Below are 19085 nucleotides of genomic sequence, written 5' to 3'. Positions count from 1 at the left end.
TCAGTGAGGGGGGGCGGAGGACAGCGAGGTGTGCTCCAGCCCTCACTGTCGGCAACATACCGACCATCCCGCCCTTCTCCCTGACTGGCAGGCTCAGGGGCGGGAGTTTAACACACTAGGCCGCAAAAGCCGGGAACTAAAGTAAAAACCGCGGCTGGCAAACAGGCACGGTCGGCGCGGTAGTCCCGGACAAAAAATCCACACCGCAGTCGCAGCTGCGTCTGAGGCCAAGGTGCTTCATGCACCGTCCCAACGGGGACACAGAGTACCTGTAGATGCAGGGCCATGTCCCTGACGATACTCCGTCTCCTGTCCGGCAGATTCCCCCAGGGGCTGCGGATGTGGCTTGTGGCCACCAGATTCTCAGCCCCGGGTCTCCCTCAGCTGCAGCCAGAAGTTGCTGAAAACATGGCTGACGGCGTTCTCTGAGGAGGAGGGAGGCGTGGGCGTAGTCACAAAAAGTGCGGGAATCTGGTGCCCCAGCGTGGGTAGTGAGGGGGGCGGAGGACAGCTCAGTGTACTCCAGCCCTCACTGTCGGCGTCATACCGACCGTCCCGCCCTTTTCCCTGACTGGCAGGCCTGGGGGCGGGAGAATCCCATACTAGGCCGCAAAAGCCGGGGACTAAAGTTAAAATCGCGGCCGGCCGGCAGTGCACGGTCGGCGCGGTAGTCCCGGACCCATACGCACGCCGCAGTCGCTGCAGCGTCTGGGCCCAAGGTGCTTTATGCGCCGTCCCAACGGGGACACAGAGCACCTTGCCCTAGAAAGTGTGGGAATCTTCCAGTGCAGCGTCCCTCCCTTCCCCTGACTGGCAGGCCCGGGGGTGGGAATATGCGGTACTAGGCCGCAGAAGCCGGGGACTAGAGTTATAAGCGCGGCCGGCAAACAAGCGCGGTCAGCGCGGTAGTCCCGGCGCACTAACACGCCCAGCAGTGCTGCAGCGTGTATGACACAAGCGCTCCATGCGCCGTCACCAAGGGGACACAGAGTACCTCACAGTAGCAGGGCCATGTCCCTGACGATACCCAGCTCCTGTCCAGCAGATTCCCCAGGGGCTGCGGAGGGAGCACGGTCCCAGTGTCTGGAGACCGATTATGGATCCCACCTCACCCAGAGCCCTGCAGGGATGGGGAAGGAAAACAGCATGTTGGCTCCTGCCTATGTACCCGCAATGGGTACCTCAACCTTAACAGCACCGCCGACCAGAGTGGGGTGAGAAGGGAGCATGCCGGGGGCCCTATATGGGCCCACTTTTCTTCCATCCGATATAGTCAGCAGCTGCTGCTGACTAAATTGTGGAGCTATGCGTGCATGTGTGCCTCCTTCGCACAAAGCATAAAAACTGAGGAGCCCGTGATGCACGGGAGGGTGTATAGCAGAGGGGAGGGGTTACACTTTTTAAAGTGTAATACTTTGTGTGGCCTCCGGAGGCAGAAGCTATACACCCAATTGTCTGGGTCTCCCAATGGAGCGACAAAGAAAATAAGCCATGACTGAGCCCCAGATTCTTAAAAAAAAAAAGAATGCTACGGGTCTTGAAAAATGGCGATAATGGGGTTTACTATATAGTGAACATGGTAAATAAATAAATAATCGTTGAATTACATTTTTTTTGTAATGTCACCGCGCTTGGAATTATTTTCCCTGCATAACATATGGCAGAATGATTGGAGTCATTCAAAAATACAACTCATCCTGCAAAAAACAAGCCCTCATACGGTTATATTGATGGAAAAGTAAAAAAGCTTTGGCTCTTGGAAGAAGGGGAGGAAAAAACAAAAATGAAAAACAGAAAATTGCTGGGTGGTGATGGGGTTAAAACTTGGCTCATCACTAGATAGCCTATCTATATCAGATCACTGGAAGCTTTACAAGCAAAATCCCATGCAATCATCTGTTTGAAATGGCTGTGGTGCTCATATGAGCGCTGTGCCCTTTATAAATGTTAACATGAGCTGACAGGCTGGTTTGTAGTTGGTGTTCTATACTATTCACAGCGTGATAAGATGTATTGTAGTGTTGTCCCATTCACTCCAATGCAGCCACTGCAGCTAAACAAAGCACCATGCAGACGAGTATGAAGCAGCCTGCAAGTTGCAATAGGCAATGACAGCCTCTTCAAACAGCTGATCGGAGGGGGTGAAGGTCAGTGGAACCCCGCAGCTTAAAGGGAACCTGTCAGGTGCAATATGCCCCCAAACCACAAGCAGCTCTGGGTGCATATTGATACTCCTTGCCTAACCGTCCCTGTATACACTAGTAAAGATAAAGGGATCTTTAGAAAAAGTATTTATAAAGAGCTTATATCATATGCTAATGAGCGTGGGGACTAGTCCTAAGGGCGTTATATCCCCAGACTAGCCCTCTCTCTTAGCATGTTAGCACGCCCACAGGGGTGTACTAACATGCTATTCAATGCAGCGTCACGAGCGGTGCCGTGCGTACCTGTGTTCCCTGTGACTGCGCTTCTGAATGTCTTGCACTTCCAGTCATGCGCAGTAGACCTCTCTAAAGCCGGGGCGCGTACAACCGGCTTCCTCCTGTGCAAGACCGGAAGTGCCCAGTATTCAGATCAGCGGTCAAAGTGAACACAGGTACACATGTCACCACTGATGACATTGAATAGCATGTTCGTACACCCCTGTGGGCATACTAACATGCTAAGAGGGCGGCTAGTCGGGGGATATAACATCCTTGGGACTAGTCCCTCCGCTCATTAGCAGAAGATAAAAGAGCTTTAGAAATACTTTTTTTTTAAAGATCTCTTTATCTATGCTAGTGTATACAGGAACAGTTAGACAGGGATTAGCAATATATACCCAGAACTGCTTGTGGTTCTGGGTGCATATTGGACCTGACAGGTTCCCTTTAAAAATAGATGGTTAAGCCTTAATATTAGAAGACTAGATAACCCCTTTAGGAAATGGAGCTATAAAGCCTACATTTTACCTAATACTTGGGTTGTGGGTTATAAGAATCTGCTTTGATATAAGTGGACCCACATCTGTAAAATAGACTATTTTAAACACCATATCATTCTTACTAACTTTTCAAATATCAAGAAATTACTACTGGAAGAAAGCCACTGGCCTTCAGAGAAATTATAATAGATCATGCATCCCTGAACAGAAGTGAAATAAGTATTGCACTTACCACATTTCTTCTCACAAGGTCTTCATAGGTCAATGGTTCATGGAGGTCCATAGGATCTGCAAAAGAGAACGTAGTGTCATTTACAGCCTATCAGCAATAATAGGCAAGTCTTAAAATCAAACAAACACATAATTACGTATATGATAAGTGACTAAGGGAATCAAGAGACAAAATCCATGGAAAAAAAAAAAAAAAAAGAATAAAATTATTGCATTGGATGTTGTCCCCAACTTTCATCTAAGGGGTACTTTGCGACATCGCTACTGCGATATCGTCGGGGTCAAATCAAAAGTGACGCACATCCGTCGCCGGTAATGACGTCGCAACACGTAAAGCCTAGATGAGCCAATAAACTATCGCAAAAGCGTTATAAATCGGTGATCTGTGTAGTGTCGGACATTTTCATAATGTCGCACCAATAAGAGATACGATGTTGTTCCTCGTTCCTGTGCAGCACACATCGCTATGTGTGAAGCCGCAGGAGCGAGGAACATCTCCTTACCTGCCTCCACCGGCTATGCGGAAGAAAGGAGGTGGGCGGGATGTTTACGTCCCGCTTACCTCCGCCCCTCCACTTCTATTGGCCGCCTGCCGTCGCAGGGCAGGTAAGTGCGTGTGAAGCTGCCGTAGCGATAATGTTTGCTACGGCAGCTATCACAAGATATCGCATGTGCAACGGGGGCGGGTACTATCGCGCTCGGCATCGCTATCATCAGCTAGCGATGTCGCAGCGTGCAAAGTACCCCTTAGTGTCCCTATTTTTTAGTGTGTATACCATACAATGCTTCAAAATTCCAACAGAATATAAGTTAATACACACAGAGGAAAATAAAAATCTTAGCGCTCTCCTGTACACCCATATGACTGCAATTTTAAGAGTATTTTTTCCTTTCTGATTTTGTAGGGAAAAAAAAAAGTATGCTTTATCAAGCTCTTGCTTGCTTTTTCTGCTTCAGGACTGCCCATTGACAATGTCCTGTTAGTCCTATTTCTACTCTGCAGTGATGTTCTAAAATGTCAATCTTGTAGCCAAGGGAGCAGAGATATGGCTCTTAGAGACTGCTGGAGCCTAGTGATGGGCGGACCCGGACTGTAAAAGTCCGAATCCGCACAGTTTCACAGGTGCCCGGGTCCCGTAATGTTATATGTGATATTATGAAAGATGTGAGAAATGAAAAAAATAAAAAAAAATTAAAAAAAAGAAAAATCTAGAAAGAAGGGAATTTTGTTTACTTACCGTAAATTCCTTTTCTTCTAGCTCCTATTGGGAGACCCAGACAATTGGGGTGTATAGCTTCTGCCTCCGGAGGCCACACAAAGCATTACACTTTAAAAAGTGTAACCCCTCCCCTCTGCCTATACACCCTCCCGTGCATCACGGGCTCCTCAGTTTTTGTGCAAAAGCAGGAAGGAGGAAACTTATAAATTGGTCTAAGGTAAATTCAATCCGAAGGATGTTCGGAGAACTGAAAACCATGAACCAAAAGAACAATTCAACATGAACAACATGTGTACACAAAAGAACAAACAGCCCGAAGGGAACAGGGGCGGGTGCTGGGTCTTCCAATAGGAGCTAGAAGAAAAGGAATTTACGGTAAGTAAACAAAATTCCCTTCTTCTTTGTCGCTCCATTGGGAGACCCAGACAATTAAGACGTCCAAAAGCAGTCCCTGGGTGGGTAAAAGAATACCTCGATAAAAAGAGCCGAAAACGACCCCCTCTTACAGGTGGGCAACCGCCGCCTGAAGGACTCGCCTACCTAGACTGGCGTCTGCCGAAGCATAGGTATGCACCTGATAGTGTTTCGTGAAAGTGTGCAGACTAGACCACGTAGCTGCCTGACACACCTGCTGAGCCGTAGCCCGGTGCCGCAATGCCCAGGACGCACCCACGGCTCTGGTAGAATGGGCTTTCAGCCCCAAAGGAAGCGGAAGCCCAGAAGAACGGTAGGCTTCAAGAATCGGTTCCTTGATCCACCGAGCCAAGGTTGACTTGGAAGCCTGCGAACCCTTACGCTGGCCAGCGACAAGGACAAAGAGCGCATCTGAACGGCGCAGGGGCGCCGTGCGAGACACGTAGAGCCGGAGTGCTCTCACCAGATCTAATGAGTGCAAATCCTTTTCACATTGGTGAATTGGATTAGGGCAAAATGAAGGTAAGGAGATATCCTGATTGAGATGAAAAGGAGATACCACCTTAGGGAGAAATTCCGGAACAGGACGCAGAACCACCTTATCCTGGTGAAAAACCAGGAAGGGGGCTTTGCATGACAGCGCTGCCAGCTCCGACACTCTACGGAGCGATGTAACTGCCACTAGAAATGCGAGTAACCGCCTTGGTGGTTGATGTATGCGACGGCAGTGGCGTTGTCCGACTGGATACGGATCTGCCTGCCCTCCAGCCACCGATGGAAAGCCAATAGGGCTAGATACACTGCCCTTATCTCCAGAATATTGATCTGAAGGGAAGACTATCGGAGTCCAGGTTCCCTGAGCCCTGTGGTGGAGAAAAACCGCCCCCCCCCCCCCCGACAGGCTCGCGTCCGTGGTGACCACAGCCCAGGTTGGGGGTAGGAAGGATTTTCCCTGCGACAGAGAGTTGGGAAGGAGCCACCACTGAAGTGACGTCTTGGTTGCAAGGGAAAGAGAGACGTTCCTGTCGAGGGAAGTCGACCTCCTGTCCCATTTGCGGAGAATGTCCCACTGGAGTGGCCGCAGATGGAATTGCGCGAAGGGCACTGCCTCCATCGCTGCCACCATCTTCCCCAGGAAGTGCATGAGGCGCCTCAAGGGGTGTGACTGACCCCGAAGAAGAGATTTCACCCCTGCCTGCAGCGAAAGCTGTTTGTCCAGCGGTAGCATGACTACCGCTGACTGAGTATGAAACTCCATCCCAAGGTACGTCAGTGATTGGGTCGGTGTCAACTTGGATTTTGGGAAGTTGATGATCCACCCGAACTGCTGGAGAGTCGCCAGAGCGACGGAAAGGCTGTTTTGACACGCCATCTGAGAGGGTGCCCTGACCAGAAGATCGTCTAAGTAGGGAATCACCGAGTGGCCCTGAGAGTGTAGGACCGCCACAACAGATGCCATGACCTTGGTGAACACCCGTGGGGCTGTCGCCAGGCCGAAAGGCAATGCCACGAACTGAAGGTGTTCGTCCCCGATGGCGAAACGCAAAAAGCGTTGATGTTCGGGTGCGATCGGCACATGGAGATAAGCATCCTTGATGTCGATCGATGCTAGGAAGTCTCCTTGTGACATCGATGCGATGACCGAGCGGAGAGATTTCATCCGAAACCGTCTGGTGCTCACATGTCTGTTGAGTAGTTTGAGGTCCAGAACGGGACGGAACGAGCCGTCCTTCTTTGGCACCACAAACAAGTTGGAGTAAAAGCCGCGACCATGTTCCTGGGGGGAACAGGGATCACAACTCCTTCTGTCTTCAGAGCGTCCACCGCCTGAAAAAGTGCATCGGCCCGCTCGGGGGGCGAAGAGGTTCTGAAGAAACGAGTCGGGGGACGAGAGCTGAACTCTATCCTGTAACCTTGAGACAGAATGTCTCTCACCCATCGGTCTTGAACATGTGGCCACCAGGCGTCGCAAAAGCGGGAGAGCCTGCCACCGACCGAGGATGCGGTTCGGGGATGCCGAGAGTCATGAAGAGGCCGCCTTGGAGGCATTGCCTCCGGCGGGTTTTTGGGGGCGTGGCTTAGCCCGCCACGCATAGGAGTTCCTCTGGCCTTTCTCCGGCCTGCTGGACGAAGAGGATTGGGGCTTGGCGGAGGGACGAAAGGACCGAAACCTCGATTGTATTTTCCGTTGCTGAGGTCTCTTCGGTTTGGACTGGGGTAAGGAGGAGTCCTTTCCCTTGGATTCCTTAATAATCTCATCCAATCGTTCGCCAAACAATCGATCGCCAGAAAACGGTAAACCGGTTAAGAACCTCTTGGAAGCCGAGTCTGCCTTCCATTCGCGCAGCCACATGGCCCTGCGGACTGCCACAGAATTAGCGGATGCCACCGCTGTACGGCTAGCAGAGTCTAGAACTGCGTTCATGGCGTAGGAAGAAAAAGCTGATGCCTGAGAAGTCAAAGACGAAACCTGCGGAGCAGAATTACGTGTGACCGCATTAATCTCAGCCAGACAAGCTGAGATAGCTTGGAGTGCCCACACGGCTGCAAAAGGCGGGGCAAAAGACGCGCCCGTGGCTTCATAGATGGATTTCACCAGGAGCTCTATCTGCCTGTCAGTGGCATCCTTTAGCGATGAGCCATCTGCAACCGATACCACAGATCTAGCCGCCAATCTAGAGACTGGAGGATCCACCTTGGGACATTGAGCCCAACCCTTAACTACGTCAGAGGGGAAGGGGTAACGTGTGTCAGTAAGGCGCTTAGTAAAGCGCTTGTCCGGAACCGCTCTGGGCTTCTGGACAGCATCTCTGAAGTTAGAGTGATCGAAAAACGCACTCCGTGTACGTTTAGGGAACCGAAACTGGTGTTTCTCCTGCTGAGACGCCGACTCCTCTACAGTAGGAGGCGGGGGAGATATATCTAACACCTGGTTGATGGACGAGATAAGGTCATTTACTATGGCGTCCCCTTCAGGTGTATCAAGATTGAGAGCAACATCAGGGTCAGAGCCCTGAGCTGCGACGTCCGCCTCGTCCTCCAGAGAGTCCTCAAGCTGGGAACCCGAGCAGCGTGAAGAAGTCGGGGAAGATTCCCAGCGGGCCCGCTTAGCCGGTCTGGGACTGTGGTCCGGGCAGGAGTCCTCCACGTGAGACCTAGGGCCCCCCCTGGGAACGCGCTGCGGCGCGGACAGAGAGGGGCCTGGAGGCGATGATCCAACAGGGCCCGGGGCCTGTGTAAGGACCGGTCTGGACTGCAAAGCTTCAAGCAGCTTGGCAGACCATTTGTCCATAGACTGAGCCATGGATTGTGAGAGTGACTCAGAGAGTTTTTCAGCAAAAACGGCAAATTCTGTCCCTGACGCCAGGACAGGGGGAGCAGGGGGGTCTACCTGAGCCGAGGGGCCCACTAGTGACCGAGGCTCCGGCTGAGCAAGCAAAACAGGGGTTGAGCAGTGCTCACAGTGAGGGTAGGTGGAACCCGCAGGTAACATAGCCGCACAAGAGGTACAGGTCGCAAAATAACCCTGTGCCTTGGCACCCTTGCTCCTTGTGGACGACATGCTGTTGTCTCCTAGGAGAGTGATCACTGAGGGTATATGGGAAAGGGCATACAGCCCGACCGAACAGAAATATATAAATATATAGTATCTATTCCGGCACCCTAAGGGGACCAGCACCGGGTGACCGGTGTGGCTTACCGACCGCTAAAAAGCGGAGCGTGTGTCCTCCAGATTCCCTGCCTTAGGTCTCCCAGCGTTGCAGAGCTCTTTCCTGGAAATCCTCCACCGGCAGAATGCCAAAAAAATGGCTGCCAGAGATCTCTGGGGAGGAGTGGGGCCGTGGGCGGCGCTAGAAAAGTGCGGGAATCTGGAGTCCCCACAGTGATCAGTGAGGGGGGGAGGAAACATACAGGATGCTCCGGCCCTCACATCCGACGTCAGGTCGGCAGTCCCGCCCTTACCCCTGACAGACAGGCCCGGGGGCGGGAGTTTTGCTACTAGGCCGCAATTGAAGCCGGGGACTAAATTTAAGACCGCGGCCGACAAGCAGGCGCGGTCGGCGCGGAAGTCCGCCGGCCTTCACAAATAAGCAGCTGCTGCAGCGTCCGGGATGAAGGCGCTCCATGCACAGCCCCCATGGGGACACAGAGTACCTTAGTGATGCAGGGCCCGGTCCCTGAGGATAAATAGACTCCTGTCCGACAGATTCCCACAGGGGCTGCGGAGGGATCACGGTCCCAGTGACTGGATGACCGCTCAGGATCCCACTTCTCCCAGAGCCGCTAAGGGATGGTGAAGGAAAACGGCATGAGGCTCCGGCCTTTGTACCCGCAATGGGTACCTCAACCTTAACAGCACCGCCGACGTAGTGGGGTGAGAAGGGAACATGCCGGGGGCCCCGTGAGGGCCCTCTTTTCTTTCAACCGATATAACTAATATGAGAATGCATGAGTGGATGTGTGCCTCCTTCCACACAAAGCATAAAACTGAGGAGCCCGTGATGCACGGGAGGGTGTATAGGCAGAGGGGAGGGGTTACACTTTTTAAAGTGTAATACTTTGTGTGGCCTCCGGAGGCAGAAGCTATACACCCCAATTGTCTGGGTCTCCCAATGGAGCGACAAAGAAATAAGAATGAAGTGAGTGCTTCATACTTACCGAGGCTCCAGCGCAGCTGTAAACTGCTCCCGCACAGCTGTATGCTGTTCCTGCAGCCTCTCTGGGCCGCTCATTATTGCCCAAACATATGCACTGCTTTCCCTGCCCACCGGCCGTCCTGGCGTCTGTGATTGGTTGCAGTCAGACGTGCCCCCAGCCTGTGTGGCAGTGTCTGACTGCAACCAATACAGCCCCCGAAGGTTGGTAGAAATTTTCAAATGGTCCCTGGCAGAAAAAAGGTTCCCCACCACTGCCTTAGGACATTGTCAGCAGCACGGAGATAGCCACATCTTCCTTCCACCTCTGATGTGAATGGAGCAGAGTTGCAATATCTGCAGTGTTTGGATTTACTTGAATTAGTTTTTGGATATAATTTATACATTATACTGCTGTCTTCTTGTTAGCGGTAACCACAACTGCATGTAAACTTGTTAATCAGAAGGGTATAAAGTATCTAGGCAAGCCCCTTTAAGTATTCTATAGAATAATACATATTACTAATGATAGCTAACAGGAGTAAATGAAGTATTCATTACCAAGTTCCGCACAGGGTGCCTCTTCACGCAGACTAGCTGGAATGTTCATACCCAAATCTTCATGGTCTGAGAGCGCTTTAAAAATAAAGTATAATAGGAAGAGAACGTCATTTTGGTTCATGCAAGTTTGAGAAGTATGCTTTGGATAATACAATAAGCATTTCAGATTTTCATATCAAATTTTTTTTTTAAAATATCTTGTATACATAGGGATACAGAATATCTGCTGCACTCTGCCCACACATATGGACTAAAGAAAAGAATATCACAGATTTAAGAATCTAACACACCCAGGACTTGTGATTTAACATCTCAATCATGAAATGGTTAGAATTTTCTTTTCACTTTGCAGACAAAGAAATGATCCACAGTCCCAAACAACATCCTCGATCAACGACAGGGAGGTCTACACGAGTACTACAAAAGGAGAAATTTGGAATTGATTTTGCACGCACCATCATCTTCATGATCCAGATAGTCTTCATCACGAACTTCATCTACATGATTTACGGGGTCATCTTCTGCAAGTACTTCTTTCAAAGTTTCAAACTGGGGCCCCTTTAATAAAAATTAAAAAAAAAAAAAAAAGTTACCAGGATATTACGTATGAATTAAACCATGATAAACACTTACTGCAATGAGAAAATCAAAAGTACCATATTTTTCGTTTTATAAGACGCACCGGATTATAACATGCACCCCATATTTAGAAATAAATGTTATAAAAAAAATAAATAAATAAAAAATGGGGTCCATCTTATACTCCGGTGTTGTCTTTATCGGAGGGGTCGGCAGCGGTGGTGGAGTGGAGTCACAGAAGTTAGTGCTGGTGTGATCTGTCCTGGCAGCGGTGGGGTCTGTCCTAGCAGGGGTGGGGTCTGTCCTGGCAGCGGAAGCTGCGGTGGCTGTGTGTCAGGTGTCCCAGATGCTCTATCAACGTTCCTGGCTTCAAAGAAATGGCGCTCGGAGCAGCGCGTGCGCAGATGGAGCTTTCAGCTGAGCTTCATCTGCGCATGCGCTGACTCCGGGCGCCATCATTTGAACCCAGAGCATGTGGGATACCCGCCGCAGCGGCCTGCTCCATACAGAGACTGCAACCCGTCTGCCCACTCAGAGAGGCAGCCGGCCACCTGCCCGCACAGAGAGGAAGACGGCCGCCTTCCTGCACAGAGAAGAAGACGGCTGCCTGCCCGCACAGAGAGGAAGACGGCCGCCTGCCCGCACAGAGAGGAAGACAGCCGCCTGCCCGCACAGAGAGGAAGAAGGCCGCCTGCCCGCATAGAGAGGAAGAAGGCCGCCTGCCCGCACAGAGAGGAAGAATTAGGCCGCCTGCCCGCACAGAGAGGAAGCCAGCCTTGAAGACAGCTGCCCGCTATTTTTAGAAATGAATACATTTTTTAAAGTACATAAACAGAGAAATCTAAACCATTCAAAACCAGCATCAATTCTAAGTACACTTGTAGACAATCCAGGATTTTGTAAGATTATAATAGGATTGATGAGAAACCAATTATACCAAACAGGTGATAACGATCATCATTTTCATATGTAGGTTAAAACAGTCATTAACTGGAACAGAAACAGCTGTCTGGGAGGCTTAACACTTGGCGAGGAACAGGAAACTCTGCTACAAAAGGTGAGGTTAACAATACCCATAAACAAAAACTAAATCGAAAACAAAAAGAGTCATACAAACCTTAGGCTGCTTTCACACTGCATTGTGACCCCTATTCAGTGGTCCCGTCGGAGCTTCTGTCCGAACCCCCTGCAAAACGGGTTTTGGACGCATGTGTTGACCGGGCCATCAACTATAATGATGCATACGGAGTCACTTTGTGCTCTGTCTTGCACCATTTTCAGGTGTATACGATTTTTGCAGGCGGACACCCAGACGTAGTAGACTGCTTCTGAATGTCCACCAGCAGAAAGCGTATGTACCTGAAAATGGTGCAAGGCAGATCACACAGTGACTCTCTCTGCACCATTATAGTCAATGGCCCCGTCGGCGCATGCATCTGAAACCCGTTTTGTGGGGGGCGGTTCGGACGGAAGCTCTGACGGGACCACTGAGTGGAGGTCACAAGGCAATGTGAAGGCGGCCTTATATGAAATCTGGCACAGCCCTGCAGCAACGCTAACAGCACTGTCAAAGAGAGATACGATTCCAGAATTTGTCTCTAATGAGACAAATCTCAGCTTTGCTGTACTTTGTTCAGAGCACGGTATCTTGTATGCCGTAGCGACCGCATGATAACACAGGCCTCACTATTTGGTTGTGAATTTGGTTGTCATTTTCCTCAGGTGTAGAAAGGGTTAACAAAATTCCAGTCAGTGGTTCTGAGGTGTTCTGGTGCTGACTGGTTTAGTCTGGTTTTTGCGCGCCCGTTTTTCTGCCAGGTGATTGGATCAGCTGGCAGAAAGTGCGGGAAATTTAAGTATAAAAGTAGCAGCTCTCCATCAGCTGGCTGTCAGAAGATTTAAAAATCAAGAAGAACACCCAAACTCCCCCCTGGAGAAAGACTGCTTCAAGAACTGCTCTCGTCGTGACGTTTGTTAGAGGGAAAGTCGCCAGTTTTACTGGTGGACTGGTTTGTTATGGACTTCTCTTTTTAAAATATTGCGTAAAGTCGCCAGTTTTACTGGCGGACTGTTTTTTTATGGAATATGGTTATAGAAGAATTTTAATAAAAATATTGGTTTTATTTATTGATTATATTGATTAATTTACTTATTATGTAACCCTTAATAAATGTCACGGCCATTTAATGCCATTTACTTTATTCAAGTGTGGTGTCTTTAACTTAATGGGTAGGCCTTGTGTTGTCATGTTACTTGTAGTCAACATAGCTCTGCAGTTAAATCAGGATAACAGAAGATCAGACATTACATGTCTCACACTGGTATTGCCCCCTACTTGTAATAAGTTCTGGATGCAGACTCTCAGGGAGTTGTGTGGCTGGTCTTTAGATTTGAACAGCTCATTTATAATAATGTGGATTTCTCTGGAAACAGACATCAGGTTGCAGATATCAAAGTATCATTTTATTTTCTAAAACCTGCATGCCTATGTAGATCGCTAGAGGCTTGATCTTTTTGCTGAAGAGCTTAAAAAGAATGTCAGTTAAATCAATAAGTGATTATGCCCCCACCTAGGCCTGACCTCAAAATCGGGTCTGTCTGGGATTGCATATAGAGACAAAATCCACAGAACATCTGTGGTTAGCTCCGCAAGATGTTTGGAACAACCTACCAGCTGAATTCTTTCAAAAACTGTGTGCAATAGGACCAAGAAGAATTGATGAATATTTGAAGGCAAAGGGTGGCCACACGAAATATTGATTTAATTTAGATTTCTCTTTTAGTCATTAATTTTGCATTTTGTTCATTGACAATAATGCTTTCAAAAATAGAAGTGCTAAAAGTTTTCTACTTTGCAGCATTTTCTCAACACCTACCTAAAATGTTTGCACAGTAATGTATAAATACTGAAATATGACTTATCTATACTATGCCATTACCATTCTTTTCTGGAATTTCCTCTGTGCAGCAAGACGTACTTTGGCATGCTCCCAATACAACACTTCCATGTCTGCAAAATTACAGGAGTTACACAACATTAAAGCATTTCAGTGCCAAATATGTGTAATAACCATCATGACCTCAAATCCAGGCCCTGAGCTTTGCGCTTACTATCTTAATAAAAAGCCCAAATTGTTACATTTCAAAGATACCAGGATCAATTTTTTAACTAATTTTCTTGAAGATTATCAATATCATATCAAGATTATATCAGAACAATAGATCAAACAGCATTTCTCATTAATACTGTCTGGCAGGGTTAACCATGTCTTCCATGTCTTACAAGCTAAAAACAATGTTTCCCTGAGATGAGTGTAGCGGTAGTGAGGCCAGGCCTCCTCATCAAGGATTCCTAATACACACACTTTAAGGCCTGTTTCACACGTCAGTGATTCTGGTACATATGTGACAGTTTTTATATGTACCAGAATCACTGACATACACAGACCCATTATAATCAATCAGTCTGCGCACACATCAGTGATTTTTCACTGACCATGTTTCTGTGCGGCATACACGTGTGTCCGAGATTGACACACGGAGACATGTCCGTTTTTTTCTGGCATCACTGATGTCACACGGACCACACTATGGTGTGATCCGTGAAACACGCACCAGAAAAAAACCGTACATTGACAATAAAAAGCATTTTCAACTCCTCTTCTCCAGCGCTGCTGTGTTCGGCAGCTGCACTCTGCTTCTTCCTGGCCAGCTCATTCTGGCATGCATATTCATGTATGCCTGGCACAGCCAACCCGGAAGTAGCTGTAGAGGTGAGAGACACAGCGGCTGGATGCAGCATCCAGGACAGTTCAGCACCACGAACAGCAAGAGCGGGGACAGGTGAATTTATCCCCATGTGCAATCACGGATAACGTATCACGAATTGCACATGGACAACCCATGTGTGCTGTGAATCACGGCACAGAGAGGGACATAAGCGTTTTTAACACGTCAGTGAAAAACGTCTGTTTTTCACTGACATGTGAAACAGGCCTAAGGTAGAGTGGTACAGGGGATTGTGTGATCTTGATGAGAATAGCCATGACCCAATTCTGCAATAGTAGGGCAATATCACATCAGGTATATAAAATCTGTGCCTCTTCCCCACACAAATAGCAATCTTCAATGATAGATCTACCCATTTTATATAAGCTGCTAGATGTCAGGTAGAATTGATGGACTACATACCTTTGGATTAACTTCTCAGCAATTGCTGGTGAAACATTGCAGGGAGGTCAAGGCCTCCTTCATTTGGCCTCAACTAACATTAGCTATGAGGAGCATCTTTAGCTTAGTTACTGGGTATATTGAAAGGATATTAACCTCTTGGGTCCCTGACTCCTTAGAATCTCAATCAGGGGGTATTGAAGATAGGAGAAAATTTCCCACTATATATATGAAAATAAGAGTTGCACTGGCTAGTTGCTATGGCAGGAGATGCATTATTCTACACTATTCTGAACACAGCTGGGAAAAAAGAGCAAACAGAAACATACCTGTAAATGTTGGACCTTTCCGTTTATAATGTAATGCCTGTGCCCCATTCAAGGCTATAAATATAAAAAAAAGGGATACGTTAAAAGAGGACCTGATACATCCTAAAGAAAAGAAGATTTTGTGTATCTCTTTCTTGGAGCCTTCATTGGGGGACACAGGACACCATGGGGTGTATGCTTGCTGCCACTAAGAGCCTGGCACTATGTGAAAAAAAAAGGTTAGCTCCTCCTCTGCAGTGTACACCCACCAACTGGCATTCAGAACATCAGTTAGTGAGAAAGTAGTAGGAAAATCTGTCAAATGAAACAGAAAGCAGAGCATGTTAACAGTACAATGAAAATGTTCAAACAAGAAGAACAAGGGTGGGGTGCTGTTTCCCCCAATGAAGTCTCCAAGAAAGAGATTTTACGGTGAGTACCCAAAATCATCTTTTCTTTATTGCTTCATTGGGGGACACAGGATACCATGGGGCGTCCTAAAGCAGCCCCACGGGCGGGCACTAAGGCACTCGTAAGTCTCACCTCGGTCTTCTGCCGCCTGCAGGACCCACCTACCAAGGTTCGCATCTGAAGACGCATAGACGTGAACCTTGTAAAGGTATGAATGGAAGACCAAGTAGCTGCTTTGCATAGCTGTGAAACCAGGGCCTGGTGATGAACTGCCCAAGAAGCTCCCACCACCCTAGTGAAGTGAGCCGTAACACTGAGTGGACGACTCCTGTCCTTCACCCAATAAGCCTCCAGAATGGCGGATCGGATCTACCAAGCAAGGGTGGATTTGGAGGCAGGAAGGCCCCTGTGATGGCCAGAAGGAAGTACAAACAAAGAATCTAAGCATCTGAAGGCTGCTGTTCTGGCAACATAAAGACAGAGAGCTCTGACCAGATCCAAGTGGTGAAGTAACCTCTCAGGAATGTGAGGGAGACTGACATAACGAGGGAAGAACGATGTCCTCATTGAGATTAAAGAAAGAAACCACCTTGGGAAGAAAAGAAAGAACTGGCCATAGCACTACTTTTTCTGGTGAAAAACCAGAAAAGGGGAGCGGCAGGAAAGAGCTGCGAGCTTGGACACTCTTCTAATGGAAGTAATGGCTACAAGGAAGACAACCTTCCAGGAGAGGAAGGACAGAGAAAGCTCAGAGAGACTCAAAGGGGGACCCCTGAAGAACGGTCAGGACAAGGTTAAGTTCCCAGGGCTCCACTGGCGGACAGCAAGGAGGTACAGAATGGCGACCACCTGGAGAAAGGTCTTAACCTGAAATCTAGAAGCAAGACGCTTCTGGAATAATACGGAGAGGGCCGAAACCTGGCCCTTTAAAGAACTGAGAGCCAGACCAAAATAAAGGCCCGATTGCAAAAAGGGCAAGATGACGGGCAGGTATAAGGTCATAGAAGGAGTCTCAGTAGACTTGCGCCTTTCACGTACGAAAAAAGATGTGAGATTACAAAGGCTTCCGTGCCTTAATCATTGTCTGTATGATCTGATCCGACGGGCCAGAAAATCTCAGGACGGTGGGCTCAACGGCCAATACCGTTAAATGGGCGACTTGAGAATTCTGATGGAAGACAGGATCCTGAGAGAGGAGGTCTGGGAGTCTCCATGGGACATCTGTGAGAAGGTGGACATCTGGGCCAATTTGGAGCTATATGTATGATGTGTACTTGATCCGATTTTATCTTCTTGATGAGTGTTGGAAGGAGCAGAATTGGGGGAAACAGGTACGAAAGAGAGAACTGCAACCAAGGGATCACCAGAACATCTGTCCGACTGCTAGAGGGTCTCAATACCTGGAAACGAACATTGGTAGCTTGTGGTACCATCTGGAAGCCAAGAGGTCTACGTCTGGAACCCCCCACTTGAAGCAGATCTGATTGAAAACTGCGGGGTGTAGAGACCCTCTCAGCTGACAAAATCGGTGGCCACTCCCGGAACGTGGACCACTGAGATGGCTGGTACATGAAGCTCGGCCCAGGCTAGAATCTGAGACACCTCTTTCATCACGGCTTGGCTTCGGGTTCCTCCCTGATGGTAATTGTAGGTGACTGCCACCGCATTGTCGGACTGCATGCGGACAGGCCAGTCGAGAAGAAAGGCTTGCCAATGCAGGAGGGCTAAGCGGATGGCTCTGAGTTCCAGGATGTTTATTGGTAGAGTCAATTCCTGAAAATCTCACCGACCCTGTCCCGTGAGGTCCCTGAATGTCGCTCCACAACTGAGAAGGCTGGCATCTGCCATCACAATAACCCAGTGTAATGGAAGGAAAGACCTACCTAAAAGAATGGAGGGGGAACGCCTCCACCACTCTAGGGATCTCTTGATCCTGGGGGGAAGCGCTAAAAGGCAGTCCAGCGAGTGAGTGGACCTTTCCCAAGTCGATAGGAGGAAGCCCTGAAGGGGGAGAGTGTGGAACTGAGCAAAAGGGACTGCTTCCATTGCAGCCACCATCTTGCCCAAGACTCTCATGGCGAATCGGAGAGAGCAAGGGGCAGGACGCTGAAGGGTTCGAATCCCCTTGAGGAGCGCAGAGTGTCTGTCTTCTGGCAAAATGACCCTTGAGTGTGTGTGTTGAACATCATCCCCAGAAAGTAGATGCACTGTGCAGGGACCAGAGACTATTTCACCCTTTTGATTATCCAGCTGAGGCGCTGAAGAGTGTCCAAGGTGATCTGAAGGCTCTCGCGACACTCTGTGGGGAAGGAGGCCTTGATTAGAATGTCGTCCAGATAAGGGAAGACCAGTATACCCAGTGTCCAAAGAATAACCATTACAGTGGCCCAAACCTTTGTGAACACTCTGGGCGCTGTGGAAAGACCGAAAGGTAATGCGGTGAACTGGAAATGGTGGCTTGCGAAGCGTAGGAATCTCTGATGAGAGACAAAAATGGGAATGTGTAGGTACTCCCTGGGTTCCATGGAGGCTATGATCAAGTGGAGTGACTGCAGGCGGAAATGACGGAGACGGATGCGCCTGTTCAAAAGTTTCAGATCCAGGATGGGACAGACAGTTCCCTCCTTCTTTGGGACCACATTGAGAGAAGCTGAGAAAAGGTACTTCCCATGTAAGCTATTTGATCTGCCAGGTCTGCTAGCTCAGAGGGAGGAGCGCCAGAAAGAATGCCCTGTCGAAGGGTCATCGCCCAGGAGGAGATCGCCTTCGAGACCCAGGTGGAGGCAAAGGCTGGGCAGAGGGTGGATCCAGCAGCCTCAAAGTCCGACTTAGCTAGAGACTCAACAAGTCTGTCAGACAGGTCCTCGTTTATGCAGATGTGCCTCGAACACTCTTGATGTGTTGGAGGGGCTGGGGGTCCTGCCAGACAGACACGAAGGACAACAGTAAGTGGCGGACGGACCCTACACTGTGCAACCGGTCTAGGTGGGAAACAGGGTGAACCATTACACCATGTTGCTCAACGAGCTGTGTCTGAAAGACAAAGGGAAAAGATTAATAACATCCAACAATACAAACCTGAGGGGCTGATAGCAACTCCGAGTGTCCGCCTCATACGGACACTAAGCATAAACTGAAGTTCTGAATGCCAGTTGGTGGGTGTATACTGCTGGGGAGGAGCTAACCTTTTTTTGCATAGTGGCAGCAAGTATACACCCCACGGTATACTGTCCCCCAATGAAGCGATAAAGAAAATAGAGTTAAATACCGTGATAAAAATCTCTGTGCTCCAGATTCTGCGGTTTTCTGTTGTGCACTTTGTCAATCTATTGCAGACATACTCACATTTGTTTCTTCTGAAGAGCAAATCTCTGCTTGTTAAATCTGAGTGTTTCTTCAGACTGTTCTCTGGAGGTGTGCGCCTTCACCACTTCCTCCTATATGTTGTCAATCACAGCTCGGAAGCTAATCTACCAATCTCAGACACTATGGAGATGCAATCTGCAATGTATGGAAGGTAGGGATTGAAGAATACGCTGCCAAAGAAGACTCTGAAGAAACACCCAGTTCAACTACAAACAGAGATTTCACATACTGCGCTCCAGCAAAAACAAATGTGAATATCATATCTTTG

At 48.7% G+C, this 19085-nt stretch overlaps 1 protein-coding gene across 1 annotated transcript in view; it reads right to left on the bottom strand.

Annotated features, from left to right (window-relative positions):
* NCAPH2 (non-SMC condensin II complex subunit H2) overlaps positions 1–19085 on the bottom strand; it is a 228765-nt gene that overhangs the window by 7942 nt on the left and 201738 nt on the right. Inside the window, exons 14-18 of the mRNA XM_075345425.1 lie at positions 15062–15115; positions 13502–13572; positions 10439–10541; positions 9984–10058; positions 3156–3211 (exon numbers count right to left, since the gene is read on the bottom strand). Of these exons, the coding sequence (XP_075201540.1) occupies positions 3156–3211; positions 9984–10058; positions 10439–10541; positions 13502–13572; positions 15062–15115 (359 nt within the window). The remainder of the gene's footprint in view (positions 1–3155; positions 3212–9983; positions 10059–10438; positions 10542–13501; positions 13573–15061; positions 15116–19085) is intronic.

This window comes from Anomaloglossus baeobatrachus, chromosome 4 (genome assembly GCF_048569485.1).
Source record: "Anomaloglossus baeobatrachus isolate aAnoBae1 chromosome 4, aAnoBae1.hap1, whole genome shotgun sequence".
In the NCBI taxonomy this organism is placed as follows: Eukaryota; Metazoa; Chordata; class Amphibia; order Anura; family Aromobatidae; genus Anomaloglossus; species Anomaloglossus baeobatrachus.
The sequence above is the reverse complement of the archived record's forward strand: the minus strand, read 5'-3'. Positions and strand labels throughout refer to the sequence as shown.